This window comes from Dendrobates tinctorius, unplaced genomic scaffold (assembly GCF_039654945.1).
Source record: "Dendrobates tinctorius isolate UK_male_01 unplaced genomic scaffold, ASM3965494v1 ptg000037l, whole genome shotgun sequence".
NCBI classification, from domain to species: domain Eukaryota; kingdom Metazoa; phylum Chordata; class Amphibia; order Anura; family Dendrobatidae; genus Dendrobates; species Dendrobates tinctorius.
The window spans coordinates 24,986,067-25,008,079 of NW_027361705.1; the positions used below are offsets into that span (position 1 = coordinate 24,986,067).

A 22,013-nucleotide genomic window follows, 5' to 3' on the forward strand; every position below is an offset into this window, starting at 1 on the left:
GGAGGCTGATTGAGTCTCTGCCCCAGAGGACAAGGCACGGAGGCAGGCACCAGTGTGTACCACGAACAGTGAGTAAAGCTTTGGAACTACAAGCCCTGGTGTCTTCCAGTCATTGTGCGCCAACACAGTCAGCACCGCTACATCTGGGTATCATCCTTTACACTACCTGCGCCTGCACACTGCCCTGGGGTTACAGCTTCACCTGTGGGGAACTATACCATCTATGCTGCAACACACCATCAGCCCCAGAGGATCTGTACGCAGCGTTGGCTTAACATCTTGCTTGCCAAACACCACAGGTGGCGTCACGAACTATTCCATTCCATTAACTACAACCCCCATTACTTGGGCGCCCAGGGCCACGGACCGGGTCACTGCTGCTGTGACACATTCCCCTGACACCGGCCCGGTACCGAGTACCCCATAGCCCTGGGACGACCCCCTTGCAGTGTATGTGCATACTCCATACTAATTTGTCTGGCTCTCTCCAACCACTTGCAATTCACAGCAGACCTTGGACTCATTATCAGTAGATTTCACCACTGATCTAACCGTATCAACAGGTAATGCAGTTATTTTGGTGGTGGTGGACAGATTCAGCAAGATATCTCATTTAATTTTGCTACCCCTTTACCCAACGCCAAGACCTTGGCGCCAATTTTTATCAAAGAAATCGTGAAATGACATGGGGTTCCTACTGATCTTGTTTCTAACCTAGGGGTGCAACTTATTTTCAAATTTTGTAAAGCACTTTGCGTTCGTTTGGGGATCTGTCATTTTATTCAGCCTTTCATCCACAGTCTAATGGACAAACTTATCGTGTTACCTAGAGATGAGAAACCTTGTTTGGAAAACATTCAACAATCTCAAATTTGGGATGAACATATCACATTTTGATTCGTGTTCGGCTTTCCAAGCAGTTTTACTCAAAGTTGGTAAAACTTGATTACAGTTCAGTAAATCATTGCGCTTCCACTAATGCTTTTGTTATGACTTTGGCAAGGATAGTGGTGCTGTATGATGTGTCTAGGTCAGAGGAGCTGCAGAGAGTTTTGCTTTTCTTTTTCATTTTTTTTTATTCTTTAATAACAATGTGTGTACATTTCAATCAGAATGCACTGTATAGACATGCACAGAAACCATCCGCAATGTCATGACTCATGACACAACGTCTTCTGTGATTTGCTGCCGAAGTCACATGTTCCTGTCCATATAAAAAGCGGACAACTTGTTTTGATTCATGTTCAGTTTTCCTAGTATTTTTTTCAAAGTTGGCAAAATTTGGTCCTGTATACGTTTGGTTTGGCTTTCTATTGAATATACTGGTGTTTTGGTACGTTAAACCAATCGTACAGAACCTTTAAAGGTTTGCTCATTTTTAGTGTTAACTAGAAACTTGACACTTGCCTTAGGTGTTTTGTGTCTGAGAATCAGGAGGATTGGGTTACTTATTTACCTCTAGCAGAATTAGTGGTGAATAACCGTTGTCATGAGAGTCTACTGGTAAGTCCCCATCCTTTGGGGCATACGGGTTTCATAGTCAGTTCTGCTCTTTTTTATAGAAATCATTCTTCAGGAATACCTAAACAGGAACAGTTTTCATCATCTATTACACCTGTTTGGCAAGGGTTTCTGAATAATTAGAAGAGGATGAGGTCCAAATATAAGTGTGTGTGGCTGATTGGAAACGTTTGATGGGTCTGGACCTGTGTGTTGGTGATTTGGTGTGGTTGTCCTCGAGGAACATTAAGTTGAAGGTTCCTTCTTGGAAATTGGAACCCAGATTCATAGGTGTTTATAAAATTGTGGCCGTCATCAATCCTGTAGCATACCGCCTTGCTTTGCCACCCACTTTTAGAACTCATAATGTGTTTCACGGGTCTCTTCTCAAAAAATATGTTGCATCCTCCGAACCATTACCACCTCCATTCCCGGTCATTGTCCATGAGAATTTGGAATCTCAGATTGCTCGTTGATTCTTCCTTGGTTCATTGCTCTCTTCAGTATCTGGTACACTGGAAGAGTTATGGTCCTGAAGAGAGAATGTGAGTACCAGCAGATTGATCCAATCTTTTCACATGGCAGACCCTGATAGACCTGGCCCTGTGGTTCCAGAGGTCTCCCTTAGAAGGGGGTATTGTGGCAGGTTTACTGCGATGGAGAGGAGTCTGATTTCATGTACTCATGCACGGATTAGGAGCACTTCACCATAATATTAAACAGTGCAGGTTTCTGCTAGCAGTGCAGTGGTTAATCTGTTCAGTTGAGAGCTCCTGGAGCTTTTCTGCTTTGATGGTCTCAGTGTTGGTCACTCCCCTCTGCTATATATACTCGCCCCTGGAAATCAGGGATTGCCATTGTTAGTTTCATACTGCCTGTTTCTGTAGTTGGCTGCTTGATTGAGGAGGCGTTTGGAGTGTTGTTCAGAAGACCGTTGCTTGGTGATTTGTCTGTGTGGATATCCTCATCCTCTCCTATATGGTTTTTACTTCCTATACTTCCTGGTGTTACACTTTGTTGTTTGTGAGTGCATATTTGTATGATTTTTATAAGCAAATCATAATAAAAAATGATTGGAATTTTCATTTATAATGTGCGTCTTCCTTTATTAGTCTGGTTTGTGTATTCTTATAAACTGCATCTCCTCACTTACCTTGGTGGGGGAAGGGACTAATATGGGCTGATCTAGGAGCTCAGCAAGACACCTGGCCCCAGTGTCTTTACCATCAGAAGTAATAAGAGGAGCAGGGATAGCTAGGGCACCCCTAACTTTAGGGATAGGGAAGGATCCCCTAGCCCCGGGATATCCTGCAACGCTGCCTAGACAATAGTATAATAAATTCCCCATAGTCCTCAATATAGAATAATGCATTCCCCATAGCCCTGCCCTCCATACAGTATACTGCATTCCCCATAGTACTCAAAATAGTATAATGCACTCCCCTGCATACGTCGATCAGGTACAGATTGCACTTGATGTGGTCATGCTCTAAATGTATTTAGGAGGCCGTAATGGCACAGCATTTATTAAAAATATATAGAGTAGGACCCCCCATATGAGATTGCCTTGGCGCGGCGGGGTGGCTCAATTGAATTGATCAATTTTTTTGCTAAATATCTCATTTTTGAATACAGCTAGACATTATGTGCATATGCACCCCAATTTATACGTTCTAACCTTAAGCAGTGCTGGCTTCGCCCCCTTATTTCCCTGCCCTCCATACAGTATACTGCATTCCCCATAGTACTCAAAATAGTATAATGCACTCCCCTGCATACGTCGATACAGTTAAAAGGAGCATAGCTCCAGGTAGGCCCCTCAGAACTTGTTGTGGAGGATGTTGATGGCAAGATCATGCTTTTCTACAGGGTTTGTGTGGAAGGACAAGTATACCTTGAGCAGCATTAGGAAAGCTAATATACATCCACCTTACACTGCCATTCTAATTTAATAAATTCTAGAAAAATTTTGACCGTCAACAATTGTAATCGATTTGCTGATATTTTTATTGTCAAATACAAATTATACTATACAAATATTTATTACACATGACATATTAACATATCAATTGTATACTTTAAAAAAAATCTTATTTTCCATACAGCAGAAATGCTTTCTAACCTTTACTAGAACTGTTCTATGTCTACTCTAGGTGGTTCCAAACTTCAAGTCAGTGCAATATACTGAGCAGTGGTAAAACATGGAAAGGTGACTGAGTAGATAAGTTACTACACAACACATGTGGATGAAAATGCAGAAAATACTGGCCACTTTTATATAAATGTAATTAACAAAACTGGTGTCCTTTGGTGAAGAGGAAACAGACCACAGATGGAACACACACCTATTAGTGACAAGCTCTTTGGATACCATAATATGGTGACCATAATGCTTGTCACTCTAAAACTAGGACAGGAATAAAGTCCATGTAGGCCGTTATGTCCAAAATTGGTGACATTCACTTGACATTCCAAATGTTAACAATGCATGGCTAACTTAGAGAGTGTTTCTAGTATGCAAAATATACAAAAATAAATATTAAAAAAAACTTTCCAATATACTTAGCTATCTGATAGCTATTTTTTCCCTGTTACTGGAGTCCTCTATTCCCTGCCTCTCTAATTTGTGTACGTCAATGTAAGGGTGATGGCTCATTCATACCACCTCTTCTGCTCACATTAATACTGATATTATTGGAGGCATACTTAAAATATTTTCAGGCTCCCATGACTTGTCTAGAAAGGGCTGCAAAGACCTGCGGTGTGAAAGTTTCCTGACCTGTTTGGAGCCAATAGCCAAGAGTACTCTGAGCCCAATTTGGGACAGTAGAAAGCTTTGGGCTTTTCTCTTCTTGTAGTAGTACTACCCTGTTTATGAAATTCATCCAGGAGATCCCATCAACTTTTTACATCAAGCATTAGTTATTAACTAAATAATGAAAAGGTCTTCAAGTGGTGCTCAGCAGATGTCAGCTCTGTGATTGGAACGTGAGGCTTCTACTGTTGACCATGCTTTGTATTTGACATCTGGCAATTTAGAAGCTACTAAGAACTGTTTAAAGACAGAAAAGAATAGGAGGTTGTCATACACATGGTCACTTACATAAATCGGATGAAAAAAGTTACATATGTTGAATTACCATTAATCAAGAATAGGCAATATAATAATTTAAAGTAGTATTCCCATTTATTATTATCCCAGCAAAGAGCAAACAGATGAACGGCATACTAGGGCACACAAATCACCACATTACCAGACGGAGCTATTTATCTGAAGTATTGCGGCATATAACTCAGTCAAAAAATGGAGGTGCTTGCATGAAAAAACATGAATATTTCAATGTGAAGCGAAAAAAGAAGAAATATGCAGCACTCACCGATATAGCTGAAAAACTGTGCGTCTTTATTTCACATAAATTCCATCAAATGTGTGGACATGCAGGACGTTAGAGGAATGCTAGGGGAGGGAGGTGCCGGACAACGGCCATTTTGCGATTACTCGCTTCTACGGGTCCAGGTGAGGGGATTAGCTAAAGGTCATTCCCTTTATAGGATCACAGACCTTACTAATTAGCATACATAACAAGTTGTGAAACAAACATTTACAAAAAATATATAGTTATACAATATACAGAGTGTATCTTGCACTCTGTATATTGTATAACTATATATTTTTTTGTAAATGTTTGTTTCACAACTTGTTATGTATGTTAATTAGTAAGGTCTGTGATCCTATAAAGGGAATGACCTTTAGCTAATCCCCTCACCTGGACCCGTAGAAGTGAGTAATCGCGAAACGGCCGTTGTCCATTTATTATTATTCCCATTTATTTATTATTATTATTCCCATCTAGAGATCCTATCCCAATATGTAGTAGGTATAATAATAATATTAGCAAATACCTCCAATCAGTGAATCAAAAAAACAATACTGCATTTCTGATTGGAGGTATTTGCCAATATTATTATTATTTCACCTACTACATATTGGGATAGGATCTTGGAGATAGGAATACCCATTTCAGGAAAGGTTGAGTAGAGTCTCTAATACACTAGTCATAAATGCATCATATGAGCTTGAAATGCAGGAATCACATCAAATTAAACTTGATAACAACCTGTAGGTTTGAAAATCCAGAAGCCCCTAATGTCACGTAGGGATGGTCATATTATGAAATATCATCTCACCTTTGGCACAAAGAAGAACCTTTGAGGAGCTGACATCAGAGGATGATAACAGTTCTGGCACATTTAATCCTGGATATTCGAAACATGAAGTTCTCAAGGTCTTAAATTCTCATCCACAATCTCAGGCCTATTGAAAATAACTAATGGAATCCAGTTCATCTGGTTTGTAGGGTTTTTATCTGGAACCAAAAGTTAAAATATTACATTCTTTCAACCATTGGTTGTCAGAAAATAACTGAGTATTAGATTTTTTTATGCAAACCAAATTCTATTTCAGTCTTATATGTCAAGGATCAATATTTTTTATTTTTTTGTAAATGGCCCATCCTTAGAATAGCCCATCAATTTTTCCTTGGAGGGGATCTGATTCATACTATCCCATTGACTTGGGAGGAAGCAGTGATACCAGGTAGAGCCAATATGTCAAGTACGGACCTATGCCTTGTAAACACTGAAGTGGCATGATGGTGCCTGTAAGAGCACCATACTATTAAGCGCAATACTATTAAGCTAACATTGAGAGGAGGACCTAACTTGAGGAATTAATGTCAATTACAGATGCAGCTATTTTACTGAGCCACTCAGTAAGCATTTCCAGAGATTTGCTTTAAAGCAACACCGGGACATATTTTAGACAATACTAGGGATAAGCAAATGTGCTCGGTGGTACTCGGTTATCACGGTGCTGGGATGTGCTCATTACTCGACGAGTAATGGGCGGTGCTCGATGTAAAATTCAAACCCCTGTCCCACACCTTTGGTGCCTGTTACACAGCCAATAATTATGCAGGGATTGACTGTGAGTCACTGTAATGCTGTAGCCATCTTGGTTGTGCCATTACTGTGATTGGCTGGCCATCTGACATGAAAAGGGGTTATAAAAGGACAGGTCCCTCCCGGCTCGGCACACTGACACCATTGCACAGCTCTGTGAGACTTCTTATTGGAGGGAGAGAGTGCTTGTCTAGGCCTATGTGCACAGTATAACGAATCAGTGGCCTGTAGTGTTGATACTGGTGGGGAAGCTGAGCCATCATACTAACAGCCCTTCTAAAGGCTAATTGTATCACATACAAACTTCATTTGGCAAATATATAGCTGCAGTTTTTTTGTGAAGGCTGAAAAAATGGAATATATTTTGATCCATCAAGTATCACATGCTTTTAGGTCATTTTTGCGTTTTATAATACACCCAAAAATTGTTGAAACATTTTCCTGAGTTATATTTCTCAGCCATACACTATTCCGAAGTGTGGAGTACATTATTGTGATCTCTAAAACTGCTAAAAAGCTTTTAAAGAATTTTTTAGGCTTCCATTTCTCAGACATACAATACTACATGCTGTGTGAACATTTCTGTGATCTCTAAAAGATCAGCAGGGGCCTCATCACTAAGAATCTAACCACCATCAGCATGATCAGACGTATGTCATCTAAGCAAACAACTAGATGGGTGGAACACCAGAGTCCACAAGTAGTGCCATCAGGTGACACCACTGCCTCTTCCCCTGGCTAGGCGCTTTCCAATTCCCTGTCCAAAACACTGGCGCAGGTGCCTCCTACCCTGCACTTATTCTTACAAATTCTGATTTTCCATCATCAGGCACTTCCAATCCTTGTTCAACTGTCCCTACCCCAAGACTATGAATGAAAAGTAAAGCTCCTAGCAACCAACCCACAGGCCCAAATGCTAAATGAGCACATTAACAGGCTGCTTGCCGTGGAAATGTTGCCATTTAGGCTGGTAGACACAGAGGATTTCCACTAACTCATGGTGGCAGCCATCCCGCGGTACTCGGTCCCTAGACATCACTTTTTTTCCTGCTGTGGTGTCACCACTTTGAACTAGCAAGTGTCCAGGAGCATCACCAGCACCCTTAACAGCACACTTACTGGCATTGTCCACTTAACTCACACATGTACCCTGCTTACCACATGTGCTCAACTTGGTAGTTCAGTGGTTTCTGAAATATGCCCAGATTTGTCAAAGCTTCTGGTCAAGGTACGCGTCAGTGCCCTTTGTCACAAGTTGGCTATAGCTGCTGCCACTGTGGCAGTGCTGCAGCAGTGCATGCAAGTACTAGCTCACCAACAGGTATGGGAGGTCACCATCCACTGGAACTCCACACTGCACATGCTGGCAAATCTTTGTAAGCAGAAGAGGCCAGTGTGTTATGAATGGGTCACCGAGGAGGAAAAAACGAAAGCAAGCTAAGTCACAGAAAACCAGAGAGGTTGGTAACTATGCAGATTGCAGATCCCTGATCCTAACCACACAACTAGCAGCAGCCGTGGAGCGTTCCTACGATGAACCTAGATGCTTCGTCACAGCCGGAGGACTAAATAAGCCTAAAGCAAGAAAAGGTTAAAACTAACTGCCCCAGAGCAGACCCCAAAGGAAAGACAGCCCTGTTGTGAGTTCATTCTATGGTTCACTAGTTGTGAGTTCCCCTTCCAGACTCCCCCTGGTGGTAACAGGATGTAGTGAGGCTGATCTGATCGGTGGAAATCTGCCACCTGAGAATGAGGATGACGATTGGACCTCAGGATTCTCAGATTGGATTTAAGACAGCCGATGCCCTATTCAGTTGCTGGTGGTTCCTTCTGGCTTGTCAGCTCTTGGTTTTCAGCTCTGTTCCAGTCATCTAAAGCTAAGTTTTTCTGCTAATGTTCACACTTGATTTTGTTGGTCTATTCAGTTTTTTGTGTGGTCAGCCAGCCCCGGCTGGGGGCTGTGCTGAATTTCCACTCTTATTTATCAGTATTTTGCCAATTTGCTTTTTGTCCCTTACTAGTTCGGTCTCTTTTTGCTCTGTCTCAGAATATTTCAGAGTGCTGATATAGTGGGAGAAGTCTAGTGACTTCAGGGTTAATTTTGATATCAGAAGTGTTGGACATGATTTTTGTAGGGTTTTTTGCAGGTTGCAGACAGTGTCTTTCCTTTCCTATCCTTTCTAGTTAGTTTGGGCCCCATCATTTGCTCAGCCTATTTTCCTGCCTGTGTTTGTGCCTTCATCTTGTTTCACCATCAATACATGTTTGGGGGCTATCTATTCCTTTGGGGTCTGCTCTGGGGCAGTTAGTTTTCCCTTTTCTTGCTTTAGGCTTATTTAGTCCTCCGGCCGTGACGAGGCGTCTAGGAACATCGTAGGCATGCTCCACGGCTACTGCTAGTTGTGTGGTAAGATCAGGGATCTGTAATCTGCATAGTTACCAACCTCTCTGGTTTTCTGTGACTTAGCTTGTTTTGTTTTTTTCTCCTCAGTGACCCATTAATAACACAGCCCCCACACATGTATTGACGGTGAAAAAAGATGAAAACAAACACAGGCAGGAAAATAGGCTGAGCAAACAATGGGGCCCAAACTAACTAGAAAGGATAGGAAAGGAAAGACACTGCCTGCAGTCTGCCAAAAACCCTACAAAAATAATGTCCAACACTTCTGATAACAAAATTAACCCTGAAGTCACTAGACTTCTCCCACTATATCAGCACTCTGAAATATTCTGAGACAGAGCAAAAAGAGGCCAATCCAATAAGGGACAAAAAGCAAATTGGCAAATACAGATAAATAAGAGTGGAAATTCAGCACAGCCCCAGCCGGGGCTGGCTGACCACACAAAAAACTGAATAGACCAACAAAATCAAGTGTGAACATTAGCAGAAAAACTTAGCTTGAGCTGACTGGAACAGAGCTGAAGACCAAAACCTGACAAGCCAGAAAGAATCACCAGCACCAGAACAGGGTGTCGGCTGTCTTAAATCCAGTCTGAGATTCCTGAGGTCCAATCGTCATCCTCCTTATCAGGTGGCAGATCTCCACTGATTAAATCAGCCTCACTACCTCCTGTTACCACCAGAGGGAGCCTGGAAGGAGAACTCACAACTGGTAGACCAGAAAATGAACTCACAACAGTGCCCCCCCCTTGAGGAGGGGTCACCAAACCCTCATCCACGCCACCAGGCCGATCAGGATGGGCCCGGTGAAAAGCACGAACCAATCTATTGGCATGAATATCAGAGGCAGAGACCCAAGAATTATCCTCCTGGCCATAACCCTTCCATTTGACCAAATACTGGAGTCTCCGTCTAACCACACGAGAATCCAATATTTTCTCTACCTCATATTCCACATTGCCTTCAACCAACACAGGGTCAGGAGGTGCTGCCATAGGAACCACTGGCTAAACAAACCTCTTCAACAGAGATTTGTGAAATACGTTATGGATCTTGAACGTAACTGGAAAAGCCAATCGAAAAGAAACAGGATTAAGAATCTCCAAAATCTTATAAGGTTCAATAAATCTTGGCTTAAATTTTGGAGATGCAACCTTCATAGGAATATTCTTAGACGACAACCAAACCATATCACCCACTTTAAGCCGGGGACCAATGGTCCTATGCCGGTTGGAAAATTGCTGGGCCTTTTTCTGAGAGAGTGACAACTTATCCACCACTTGGTCCCATATCTGCTGCATTCTCTCAACCACAGAGTCCACACTTGGGCAGGACGAAGATTCCACTTGCCCTGAATAGAATCGAGGATGAAACCCAAAATTACAGAAAAAGGGTGACATCAAAGTGGCAGAACTAGCTCTATTGTTCAGCGCGAATGTGGCCAAGGGCGAAAATGAGACCCAATCATCCTGATCAGCAGATATAAAACATCTTAAATACGACTCCAAGGTCTGGTTTGTTCTCTCAGACTGTCCATTGGTCTGGGGATGAAACGCGGAGGAGAAGGATAATTGAATTCCCAGATTGGAACAAAAGGCTTTCCAGAATCTGGAAACAAACTGGACTCCTCTGTCGGACACAATGTCCTCAGGAATCCCATGTAACCGAACCACCTGTTGCAAAAACAAGGGTACCAACTCAGCGGAAGATGGCAACTTTGGGAGTGGTACAAGATGGACCATCTTCGAAAATCTATCACAAATCACCCAGATAACAGTCATTCTCTGAGAGACAGGAAGATCAGAAATAAAATCCATTGAGATATGGGTCCATGGCCTCTTGGGCACCGGCAGGGGCATCAGCAACCCACTAGAACGAGAACAGGGTTTAGACCGAGAACAAGTCCCACAGAACTGTACAAAATTCCTGACATCACGAGATAAGGCGGGCCACCAAAAAGACCGACTCACCAAATCTCTGGTACCAATAATACCTGGATGACCAGCCAATGCGGAGCAATGAATTTCAGACATCACTCTCTTTCTCCACTGGTCAGGAACATACAATTTTCCCATAGGGCAACGCTCAGGTTTATCCTCCTGAAATTCCTCCAGGGCGCATCTCAAATCGGGCAACATGGCAGAAAGAACTACCCCCTCACCTAGGCTGGTAGTAGGCTCAGTCACATTAAGGGAATCGGCAAATAAATCCTAGAAAGGGCGTCTGCCTTAACATTCTTAGTGCCCGGAAGAAAAGAGACCACAAAATTAAAATGCGTGAAAAACAAGGCCCATCTAGCCTGTCTAGGATTCAAGCGTTTGGCCGACTCCTGATAAATCAAATTCTTGTGATCGGTGAGGACCACAACTTGATGTCTAGCTCCTTCCAACCAATGTCTCCACTCCTCAAATGCCCATTTCATGGCCAACAATTCCCGATTCCCCACGTCATAGTTGCGTTCAGATGGGGAGAATTTTCGAGAAAAGAAGGCACAGGGATTCATCTTAGAAGTCACAGGGTCTTTTTGGGACAAAACAGCTCCTGCACCAATCTCAGAAGCATCTACCTCCACCTGAAATGGAAGTGAGACATCAGGTTACCGTAAAACTGGAGCAGAAGTAAATCTCCGCTTAAGCTCCTGAAATGCTGAGACAGCATCAGGAATCCAATTCAGCACATCAGCGCCCTTCTTGGTCAGATTAGTCAGTGGTTTGACAATACCAGAAAAATTACCTATAAATTTACGATAGAAATTAGCAAAACCCAAAAACTTCTGGAGGGGCCTTCAAAGAAGTAGGCTGAACCCAATCATAAATGGCCTGTAACTTGGCCGGGTCCATTTCAATAGTCGACGGAGACAAGATAAATCCCAAAAATGAAATCCTCTGTACACCAAAGAGGCATTTCGATCCCTTAACAAACAGGGAATTCTCCCTCAAAATCCGGAACACAGTCCGGACGTGTTCCACATAAGAATCCCAATCACTAGAAAAGATCAGAATATCATCCAGATAGATGATCAAAAACTTATCCACAAAGTCACGGAAAATATAATTCATAAAGGACTGGAAGACAGAAGGGGCATTAGTGAGCCCAAAAGGCATCACCAGGTACTCAAAATGTCCCTCCGGAGTATTAAACGCCGTCTTCCATTCATCCCCGTGCTTGATGCGAATAAGATTATACAGTCATATGTAAAAGTTTGGGCACCCCTATTAATGTTAACCTTTTTTCTTTATAACAATTTTGTTTTTTGCAACAGCTATTTCAGTTTCCTATATCTAATAACTGATGGACTCAGTTATATTTCTGGATTCAAATGAGGTTTATTGTACTAACAGAAAATGTGCAATCTGCATTTAAACAAAATGTGACCGGTGCAAAAGTATAGGCACCCTTATCATTTTCTTGATTTGAACAATCCTAACTATTTTTTACTGACTTCCTGAAGCACTAAATTGGTTTTGTAACCTCATTAAGCTTTGAACTTCATAGCCAGGTGTATCAAATCATGAGAAAAGGTATTTAAAGTGGCCACTTGCAAGTAGTTCTCCTATTTGATTCTCCTATGAAGAGTGGCATCATGGGCTCCTCAAAACAACTCTCAAATGATCTGAAAACAAAGATTATTCAACATAGCTTTTCAGGGGAAGGATACAAAAAGTTGTCTCAGAGATTTAACCAGTCAGTTTCCACTGTGAGGAACATAGTAAGGAAATGGAAGAACACAGGTACAGTTCTTGTTAAGCCCAGAAGTGGCAGGCCAAGAAAAATAACAGAAAGGCAGAGAAGAAGAATGGTGAGAACAGTCAAGGACAATCCACAGACCACCTCCAAAGACCTGCAGCATCATCTTGCTGCAGATGGTGTCACTGTGCATCGGTCAACAATACAGCGCACTTTGCACAAGGAGAAGCTGTATGGGAGAGTGATGCGAAAGAAGCCGTTTGTGCAAGCACGCCACAAACAGAGTCGCCTGAGGTATGCAAAAGCACATTTGGACAAGCCAGTTACATTTTGGAAGAAGGTCCTGTGAACTGATGAAACAAAGATTGAGTTGTTTGGTCATACAAAAAGGCGTTATGCATGCGCTGTATTGTTGACCGATGCACAGTGACACCATCTGCAGCAAGATGATGCTGCAGGTCTTTGGAGGTGGTCTGTGGATTGTCCTTGACTGTTCTCACCATTCTTCTTCTCTGCCTTTCTGATATTTTTCTTGGCCTGCCACTTCTGGGCTTAACAAGAACTGTACCTGTGTTCTTCCATTTCCTTACTATGTTCCTCACAGTGGAAACTGACTGGTTAAATCTCTGAGACAACTTTTTGTATCCTTCCCCTGAAAAGCTATGTTGAATAATCTTTGTTTTCAGATCATTTGAGAGTTGTTTTGAGGAGCCCATGATGCCACTCTTCATAGGAGAATCAAATAGGAGAACTACTTGCAAGTGGCCACTTTAAATACCTTTTCTCATGATTTGATACACCTGGCTATGAAGTTCAAAGCTCAATGAGGTTACAAAACCAATTTAGTGCTTCAGGAAGTCAGTAAAAAGTAGTTAGGAGTGTTCAAATCAAGAAAATGATAAGGGTGCCCATACTTTTGCACCGGTCAAATTTTGTTTAAATGCAGATTGCACATTTTCTGTTAGTACAATAAACCTCATTTGAATCCAGAAATATAACTGAGTCCATCAGTTATTAGATATATGAAACTGAAATACCTGTTGCAAAAACCAAAATTGTTATAAAGAAAAAAGGTTAACATTAATAGGGGTGCCCAAACTTTTACATATGACTGTATATAGCTATAGTGCAGTGTTAACATAGTGGGTAATATTTATATATTGAGCTTTTTTTCTCATACCGAGTCAGTATGGGAAAAAAATATTGCACTTCCTCATTCAATAGTATCTGATAAAAGAAAAAATCTGATAAAAATAAAATATCGAATAGCACACGCCCAATTTATACGTTTGTGTGCATAAGCCCTTATTCCATGTATATATACACTGCACAGTACGGGTTCTCCTGTCCTGTATACTGGGTATAAGGGCTCATTCACACTCCTGTATAAAATATTGATCTGATGTTGCTTCAGAAAAGTTGGACAAGTGGAATCCGTATGGCTGAACTTATGCCATACGAGTGTGCAATTTGTTTTCTCCCCCAGTCTCCGTGTGACATCTGTGCGACATGCATATGCAATGTGTTCTTAACATCATCTTTTACATACTATAATTCACTATGTAAATTAAAACTAGTTTACAAACTAATGAAGCAATCTTATATACAGATATAGATAGAATAGATATAATAAACTCTAAAGTTGGCTCTGAAGGATCTTTAGCCTTGTTTAACCCCTTTCTGACATTGGATGTAATATTCCGTCCACGTGCCCTGGGCCAATTTGACCATGGACAGATCATTACTTCAACGAGATCGGCCGCGCTAACGGGGAGTACGCGGCCGATCACAGCCGGGTGTCAGCTGATTCTAACAGCTGAAACCCGGCATTAGGTGCCAGGAGCGGTCACAGAACGCTCCCGGCACTTTAACCCCCAAAATACTGTGATCAAACAAGATCGCAGCATTCCGGGAGCCGACGCAGTGCTAACAGCCCCTCTGTCTTTATATCAGAGACCCCGCAGCGTAACATGGGGTCCTGATTGTTGCCATGGTGGGTTACCAGAGCTGGGAAACTTGTTGATCATGCACAGTGCAGCGCTGACAGCTTCTATGGCATGCAGATGCTGTTTCATCAGGATGCTATAGAAGCGATCAGCCTGCAAAAAAATGATTGTCCCATAGTGGGACAAAGTGTAAATGTTAGGAAAAATTAAAAAATATTTTTAAATAATTGAAAAAATATTTAAAAATAGAATAAAAAATAAAAATAAAAAAAATCAATATACAGTGTGAGCCATTTATATAAATACACCAAAATAAAATGGGAATGGTTGGTGATATCAACTTCCTGCTTGTGACACATTAGTATATGGGAGGGGGAAAACTTTTCAAGATGGGTGGTGACCATGGTGGCCATTTTGGTTCCAACTTTATTCTTTTCAATGGGAAGAGGGTCATGTGACACATCAAACTTATTGCTAATTTCACAAGAAAAACAAAGGGTGTGCTTGGTTTTATCGCAACTTTAGTCTTTCATGAGTTATTTACAAGGTTCTCTTTGTTTACAGCCATTGACATGTCACAGAGGTTAACACGTAAGGAGCGGATAGAAGTTGTGTTGATGTCTGGTGAACGCAGTACCCGGGTCATTGCAGCAGATTTCAATGCAAGACACCCTACGCAAGAAAACGGTCACCATTCCCATTTTATTTAGGTGTATCCATAAAAATGGCCCACCCAAAAAAGTTTGCCTCATCACTGAGCATAATGTTCTGTATAAACTGAGGGTCCTATTCCAATTTTTGTTTTGCCCATTCTGCAAATTCAGCGCGCTGATCTAGGTCACCAACCACTCCCATTTTATTTAGGTGTATCCATATCATTGGCCCACCCTGTATATTCTATCACTAAATAAATATTTGAATGAAGAAAAAAATCTAAACAATAAAAGTACACATATTAGGCATCACCGTGTCCGCAACAACAAGACCTATAAAACTGTCTCACTAGTTAACCCCTTTAGTGAATACCATTAAAAAAGGCAAAAAAAATGATCTATCATCATACTGCCTAACATAAAGTGGAATAATACGCAATCAAAAAGATGGATATAAATAAAAATGGTACCGCTTAAAACGTCATCTTGTCCCGCAAAAAACGAGCCGCCCTACAGTTCCATCAGTGGAAAAATAAAAAAGTTAGAGCTCTCAGAATAAAGCGATGCAAGAATAATTATTATGTCATTGTAATCATACTGACCCAAAGAATAAAACTGCCTTATCAATTTTACCATACACGGAATGGTATAAACCCCCCCCACAAAAAAAAGAAATTCATGAATTGCTTTTTGCTCTTTCTGCCTCCCAAAAATCTGATCTTAATTCCAGCCAATTTTGCATTGAAAAAGTAAAACGGCGCTCCTTCCCTTCCAAGCTCCGCCATGCGATACCATGGGGTATCGGCGCACTCAGGACAAATTGCACAACATCTTTTGGGGTCCAATTTCTCCCATTACACTTGGGAAAATCAAAAAAATTGGATCTGAAGTAAATTTTTTGTGAATAAAAGTTAAATGTTCATTTTTTGTTAAACATTCCAAAAACTCCTGTGAAGCACCTGAAGGGTTAATAAACGTCTTGAATGTGGTTTTGAGCACCGGGAGGGGTGCAATTTTTAGAATGGTGTCACTTTTGAGTATTTCCTATCATATAGACCCCTCAAAGTGACTTCAAATGTGATGTGGTCCCCCCAAAAAATGGTGTTGTAAAAATGAGAAATTGCTGTTTAAATTTTAACCCTTATAACTTCCTAACAAAAGAAAATTTTGGTTCCAAGATTGTGCTGATGTAAACATGTTGGAAATGTTACTTAAGTATTTTATGTGACATATCTCTGTTATTTAAGGGCATAAAAATTCAAATAAATTTTACCAGTATCATGAGGTACAATATTTCATGAGAAAATAATGTCAGAATCACCAGGATCCATGGAAGCGTTCCTTCAGAGTTATTACCTCATAAAGGGACAGTGGTCAGAATTGTAAAAATTGGCCTTGTCATTAACATGCAAACCACTCTTGGGGATAAAGATAATAAATAAATAATTTACAAGAAATATGTGGGTGCCCCCTCTGTTTCATAACCAGGAAAGGTAAAGCAGACAGCTGTAGGCTGCTATTATCAGGCTGGGAAGATCCATGGTTATTTGGCCCTTCCCAGCTTAAAAATACCAACCCGCAGCTGCCCCAGAATTGGCTCATCACATTAGATACGCCAATTATGGCGCTTTCCTGATTGCCCTAGTGTGGGGGGGATCACTGGTATTTCCTGCTAGGCCACAAGTCCAACTAACAAAGTCAAGTAATGCTCTATGGGCTTCCCTCACACTAGCTGTCCCTCGTTCCATTTACTGCACAGACCCGGACTGAACCCTAACAGGTAATCTCTGCATGTGTTTTGGCTGTCGAACAGTCGCAAGACCTGCAGGCGCGAAAACTAGAACATAGTATTTGAGCACGCAGAAGTCACTTGGTTAGTATCCAAGCATGCTCGGATAACACCTTAAGGCTCTTTCACACTTCCGTTTTTGACAATCAGTCAAGATCCGCCGATTTTCAAAAAAAACGGATCCGCCATTTTTCTTTGCTGATCCGTTTTTTTCCCCATTGACTTTCATTTTTGGTGGATCTTGACGGACGGGTGGCATCCGTTGTCATCAGTACTAAAACGGATCCGCTATCCGTCCTTTTGGCGGATTTTAACTGACACAAAAAACTGAAGTGTGAAAGAGGCCTTATCTGACCACGTTTGCTCATCACTAGCAGTAATGTTACTTACTGCTATTCACATTCACAGTCACCGGATTTGGGGGAATGCTGAATGTTATGATGAGTCACCGAAGGAGGAAAAAACAAAATACCAGCTAAGTCCAGAAAAACCAGAGAGGTTGGCAGCTATCGGATTGCAGACCCCTGGACCTATCCACAACAACTAGCAGTAGCCGTGGGGGGTTCCTATGGTGCCCTAGACCCCTCGATCACAGCCGAGAACTACATAGCCTAAAGACAGAAAGGGGAAAAACTAAACTGCCCCAGAGCAGACCCCAAAGCAATAGGCGGCCCCCAACATATAATGACGGTGAAGCAAGATGAAAACACTAACAAAGATAGAAAGATAGGTTGAGCAAATGATGGGGCCCAAGCTAACTACATAGGACAGGATAGGAAAGCTGCTGTCTGCCATTCGCAAAAACCCTATCAAAATGAGCCAACCGACTGATAGGAAAAACAGGCCCTGAAGTCGCTAGGCTTCAAAAGATTATATTAGCACTCAGGTATATTCTGAAGACAGAGCAAAAGATCAACAGATCAGAGACAAAAATGCAATTCAGCTCACCCCCGGCCAGGGATGGCAGAACTCCCAAAAAACAAGGCAAAACAAAAACAAAACTGAAGAGTACAAAGCAGAGCAGAAAAACTTAGCTTTGAGAAGCAGGAATCAGACTGGTCTCCAAGAATCCAGCAGGAAAATCACCAGCCAGGAAGAAGGGCGTCGGCAGCCTTATATCCAGTCCTCAATTCCAGCCACCCAGTCATCATCTAGCTGCCCAGGTGTTTGGTAATCAGCCTCACTACCTTCCTTCACCAGAGGAGGGAGTTCATCAGACCTCAATGGTGAAGGGAAAAATGAACTCACGACAGTACCTCCCCCTTGAGGAGGGGTCACCGACCTCTCATCCATGCCACCAGGGCGATCCGGGTGAGCCCGATGAAAGGCACGCACCAATTTTTCGGCATGAATATCAGAGGCAGAGACCCAGGAATTATCCTCCTGACCATAACCCTTCCACTTAACCAAATACTGGAGTCTCCGTCTAGCCAGACGGGAATCCAGTATCTTCTCTACCTTAAATTCCATGTTACCTTCAACCAATATAGGGTCAGGAGGTGCCACCACAGGAACTACTGGTTCAACAAACCTCTTCAACAAGGACTTATGAAACACATTATGAATTTTAAATGTGACAGGAAGAGCCAACTGAAAAGAGACCGGATTAATAATCTCCAAAATCTTGTAAGGTCCAATAAATCTAGGCTTAAACTTAGGAGAAGCCACCTTCATAGCGATATTTTTTGATGACAACCAAACCATATCACCCACCTTAAACTGGGGACCAACGGTCCTACGCCGGTTGGAAAACCGCTGGGCCTTTTCCTGGGAGAGAGACAACTTATCCACTACTTGGTCCCTGATCTGGTGCATTCTCTCCACCACAGTGTCAACACCTGGGCAGGCAGAAGGCTCCACCTGCCCTGAAGAAAATCGAGGGTGAAAACCAAAGTTACAAAAAAAAGGTGACATCAAAGTGGCAGAACTAGCTCTATTATTTAAAGCAAATTCGGCCAAGGGCAAAAATGAAACCCAATCATCCTGATCGGCAGAAATAAAACATCTCAAATACGACTCCAAAGTCTGGTTTGTTCTCTCCGTCTGCCCATTGGTCTGAGGGTGAAACGCAGAGGAGAAGGACAACTGAATTCCCAGCTTGGAACAGAAAGTCCTCCAAAATCTAGACACAAACTGAACTCCTCTGTCAGATACAATGTTCTCAGGAATCCCGTGCAAGCGAACCACCTGTTGCAAAAACAAGGGCACCAACTCAGAGGAAGATGGCAACTTAGGGAGTGGTACAAGATGGACCATCTTAGAGAATCTATCACAAATCACCCAAATAACTGTCATTCTCTGATAGACAAGCATATCAGAGATAAAATCCATTGAAATATGGGTCCATGGCCTCCTGGGCACCGGCAAAGGCATCAACAAGCCACTAGAGCGAGAACAAGGTTTAGACCGGGAGCAAGTCCCACAGGACTGCACAAAATTCCTGACATCATGAGACAAGGCGGGCCACCAAAAAGACTGACTCACCAGATCTCTAGTACCAAAAATACCTGGATGACCAGCCAATGCAGAGCAATGAACTTCAGACATCACTCTCTTCCTCCACTGGTCAGGAACATACAACTTTCCACTGGGACAACGCTCAGGTTTGTCCTCCTGAAACTCTTCCAGAGCACGTCTCAAATCGGGCGAGATGGCAGAAAGAACTACCCCCTCGCCTAAGATGGTAGCAGGCTTAGTCACAACAGGAGAATCAGCAAGGAAACTCCTAGAGAGGGCGTCTGCCTTGACATTCTTAGTGCCCGGAAGAAAAGAGACCACAAAATCAAAACGTGTGAAAAACAAGGCCCACCTAGCCTGTCTAGGATTCAAGCGCTTGGCCAACTCCAGGTAAATCAAATTCTTGTGGTCAGTAAGGACCACGACTTGGTGTTTGGCTCCCTCCAACCAATGTCTCCACTCCTCAAATGCCCATTTCATGGCCAACAGTTCCCGATTCCCCACATCATAGTTACGTTCGGATGGGGAGAACTTTCGGGAAAAGAAAGCACAAGGATTCATTTTAGATGTCACAGGATCTTTTTGGGACAACACCGCTCCTGCACCAATCTCAGAAGCGTCCACCTCCACCTGAAACGGGAGTGAGACATCAGGTTGCCGCAAAACCGGAGCAGAAGTGAATCTTCGCTTCAGCTCCTGAAAGGAAGAAACAGCCTCCGGAGACCAATTCAGCACATCAGCACCCTTCCTAGTCAAATCCGTCAATGGCTTGGCAATACCAGAAAAATTAGCTATAAATTTCCGATAAAAATTAGCAAAACCCAATAACTTCTGGAGGGCCTTCAAAGAAGTGGGCTGAACCCAATCATAAATGGCCTGTACCTTGGCCGGGTCCATTTCAATTGTTGACGGAGACAAAATAAATCCCAAAAATGAAATCCTCTGTACCCCAAAAAGGCATTTCGATCCCTTGACATACAGGGAATTCTCCCTCAAAATCCGGAACACAGTCCGAACATGTTCCACATGAGAGTCCCAATTCTTGGAAAAGATCAAAATATCATCCAGATAGATAATCAAAAATGTATCCACAAAGTCTCGGAATATATCGTTCATGAAACACTGGAAGACAGAAGGGGCATTAGTGAGCCCAAAAGGCATCACCAGGTACTCAAAATGTCCCTCCGGAGTATTAAACGCAGTCTTCCATTCATCCCCATGCTTAATGCAAATAAGATTATACGTCCCCCTGAGGTCAAGCTAAGTAAACCAGCAGGCACTCTTAACTCTGGAGAATAAATCAGACATCAGAGGTAACGGGTACTGATATTTAACCGTCATCTTGTTAAGGGAACGATAATCAATACATGGTCTTAATGAACCATCTTTCTTGGCCACAAAAAATAACCCAGCACCTAAAGGTGACGAGGATGGTCTAATATGACCCTTCTCCAACGACTCCTTAATATAGGATCGCATAGCATCATGTTCGGGTACTGATAAGTTGAAAAGCCGACCCTTGGGAAATTTACACCCAGGCATCAACTCAATTGCACAGTCATAACTCCTATGAGGAGGCAAAGACGCAGACTTACTCTCACTAAATACATCAGAAAAATCGACCAGATAATCAGGAATATCATGAGACTGAGGAGAGGTGGAGAAAACATGAGCGTCCCTAAGAACACACTGACAACCCCAACTTAACACAGCCCCAGATTTCCAATCCAAAACTGGATTATGAGTTTGCAACCAGAGAAAACCCAGAACAATAGTATCATGCAAATTATGCAGCACCAAAAATTTACAATTTTCTTGGTTGTCTGGGGCAACTCGCATTTTCACCTGGGTCCAAAACTGAGGTTTATTCTCCACCAAAGGAGTAGCATCAATACCCCTCAAAGGAATAGGCATCCGCAGAGGCGTCACAGAAAACCCACAACGTTTAGCAAAGTCCAAATCCATCAGATTCAACACTGCTCCTGAATCCACAAAAGCCTTAGTGGAAAACGTGGATAAGGAGCAGATCAGAGTAATTGTCATAAGGAACTTAGTTTGTACACTGCCCACAGCAAATGTGTGTGCAAAACGTTTCTCTCATTTAGAGCAGACAGAAATAGTATGAGAGGCGTCTCCACAGAAAAAACACAGCTTATTACGCCTTCTAACCTCCTGACGTTGCGCCCTAGACAAATCCCCATCACATTGCATAGGTTCAGACTAGAGTTGAGCGACTTTTGGTTTTTTATGGCCGAGTTTCGTTTCGTGAAACCCCACTTTTCCAAAAGTCGGGTCGAGCAAGATCGGCCGATTATAGGGAAAAGTCGGGGTCGTCCCGAAACACGAAACCCAATGTAAGTCAATGGGGAATAAAAGTCGGCAGTGAGAGGAGGACAGGAAACACAACTACAGTGCTCATTTGAATGCCAAAAGCATCAATTCTTCTTACTTAAGCTGGTCAACCATAATTAACTTCATAATACAAGTTACGCACTGAAAAATGGGGGTTATTTGGCTAAAGTTGTGGGGGGGTAGGGCTGGCTCCAGGTTTTCATGTGCCCTGGGCGAAAGAGCGCCCCTTTAACACATAATACCACAACTCATCATGCTCCGAT

The 22,013-nt window shown here is 42.3% G+C and overlaps 1 protein-coding gene across 1 annotated transcript in view; it reads right to left on the reverse strand.

Annotated features, from left to right (window-relative positions):
• Positions 1-3,489: 3,489 nt before the first annotated feature.
• The window catches only part of VWCE (von Willebrand factor C and EGF domains), a 260,888-nt gene continuing 242,364 nt past the window's right edge, over positions 3,490-22,013 (reverse strand). Inside the window, exons 30-31 of the mRNA XM_073573945.1 lie at positions 5,689-5,867; positions 3,490-4,552 (exon numbers count right to left, since the gene is read on the reverse strand). Coding sequence (XP_073430046.1) covers positions 5,782-5,867 — 86 coding nt within the window. The 3' untranslated portion in view covers positions 3,490-4,552; positions 5,689-5,781. The remainder of the gene's footprint in view (positions 4,553-5,688; positions 5,868-22,013) is intronic.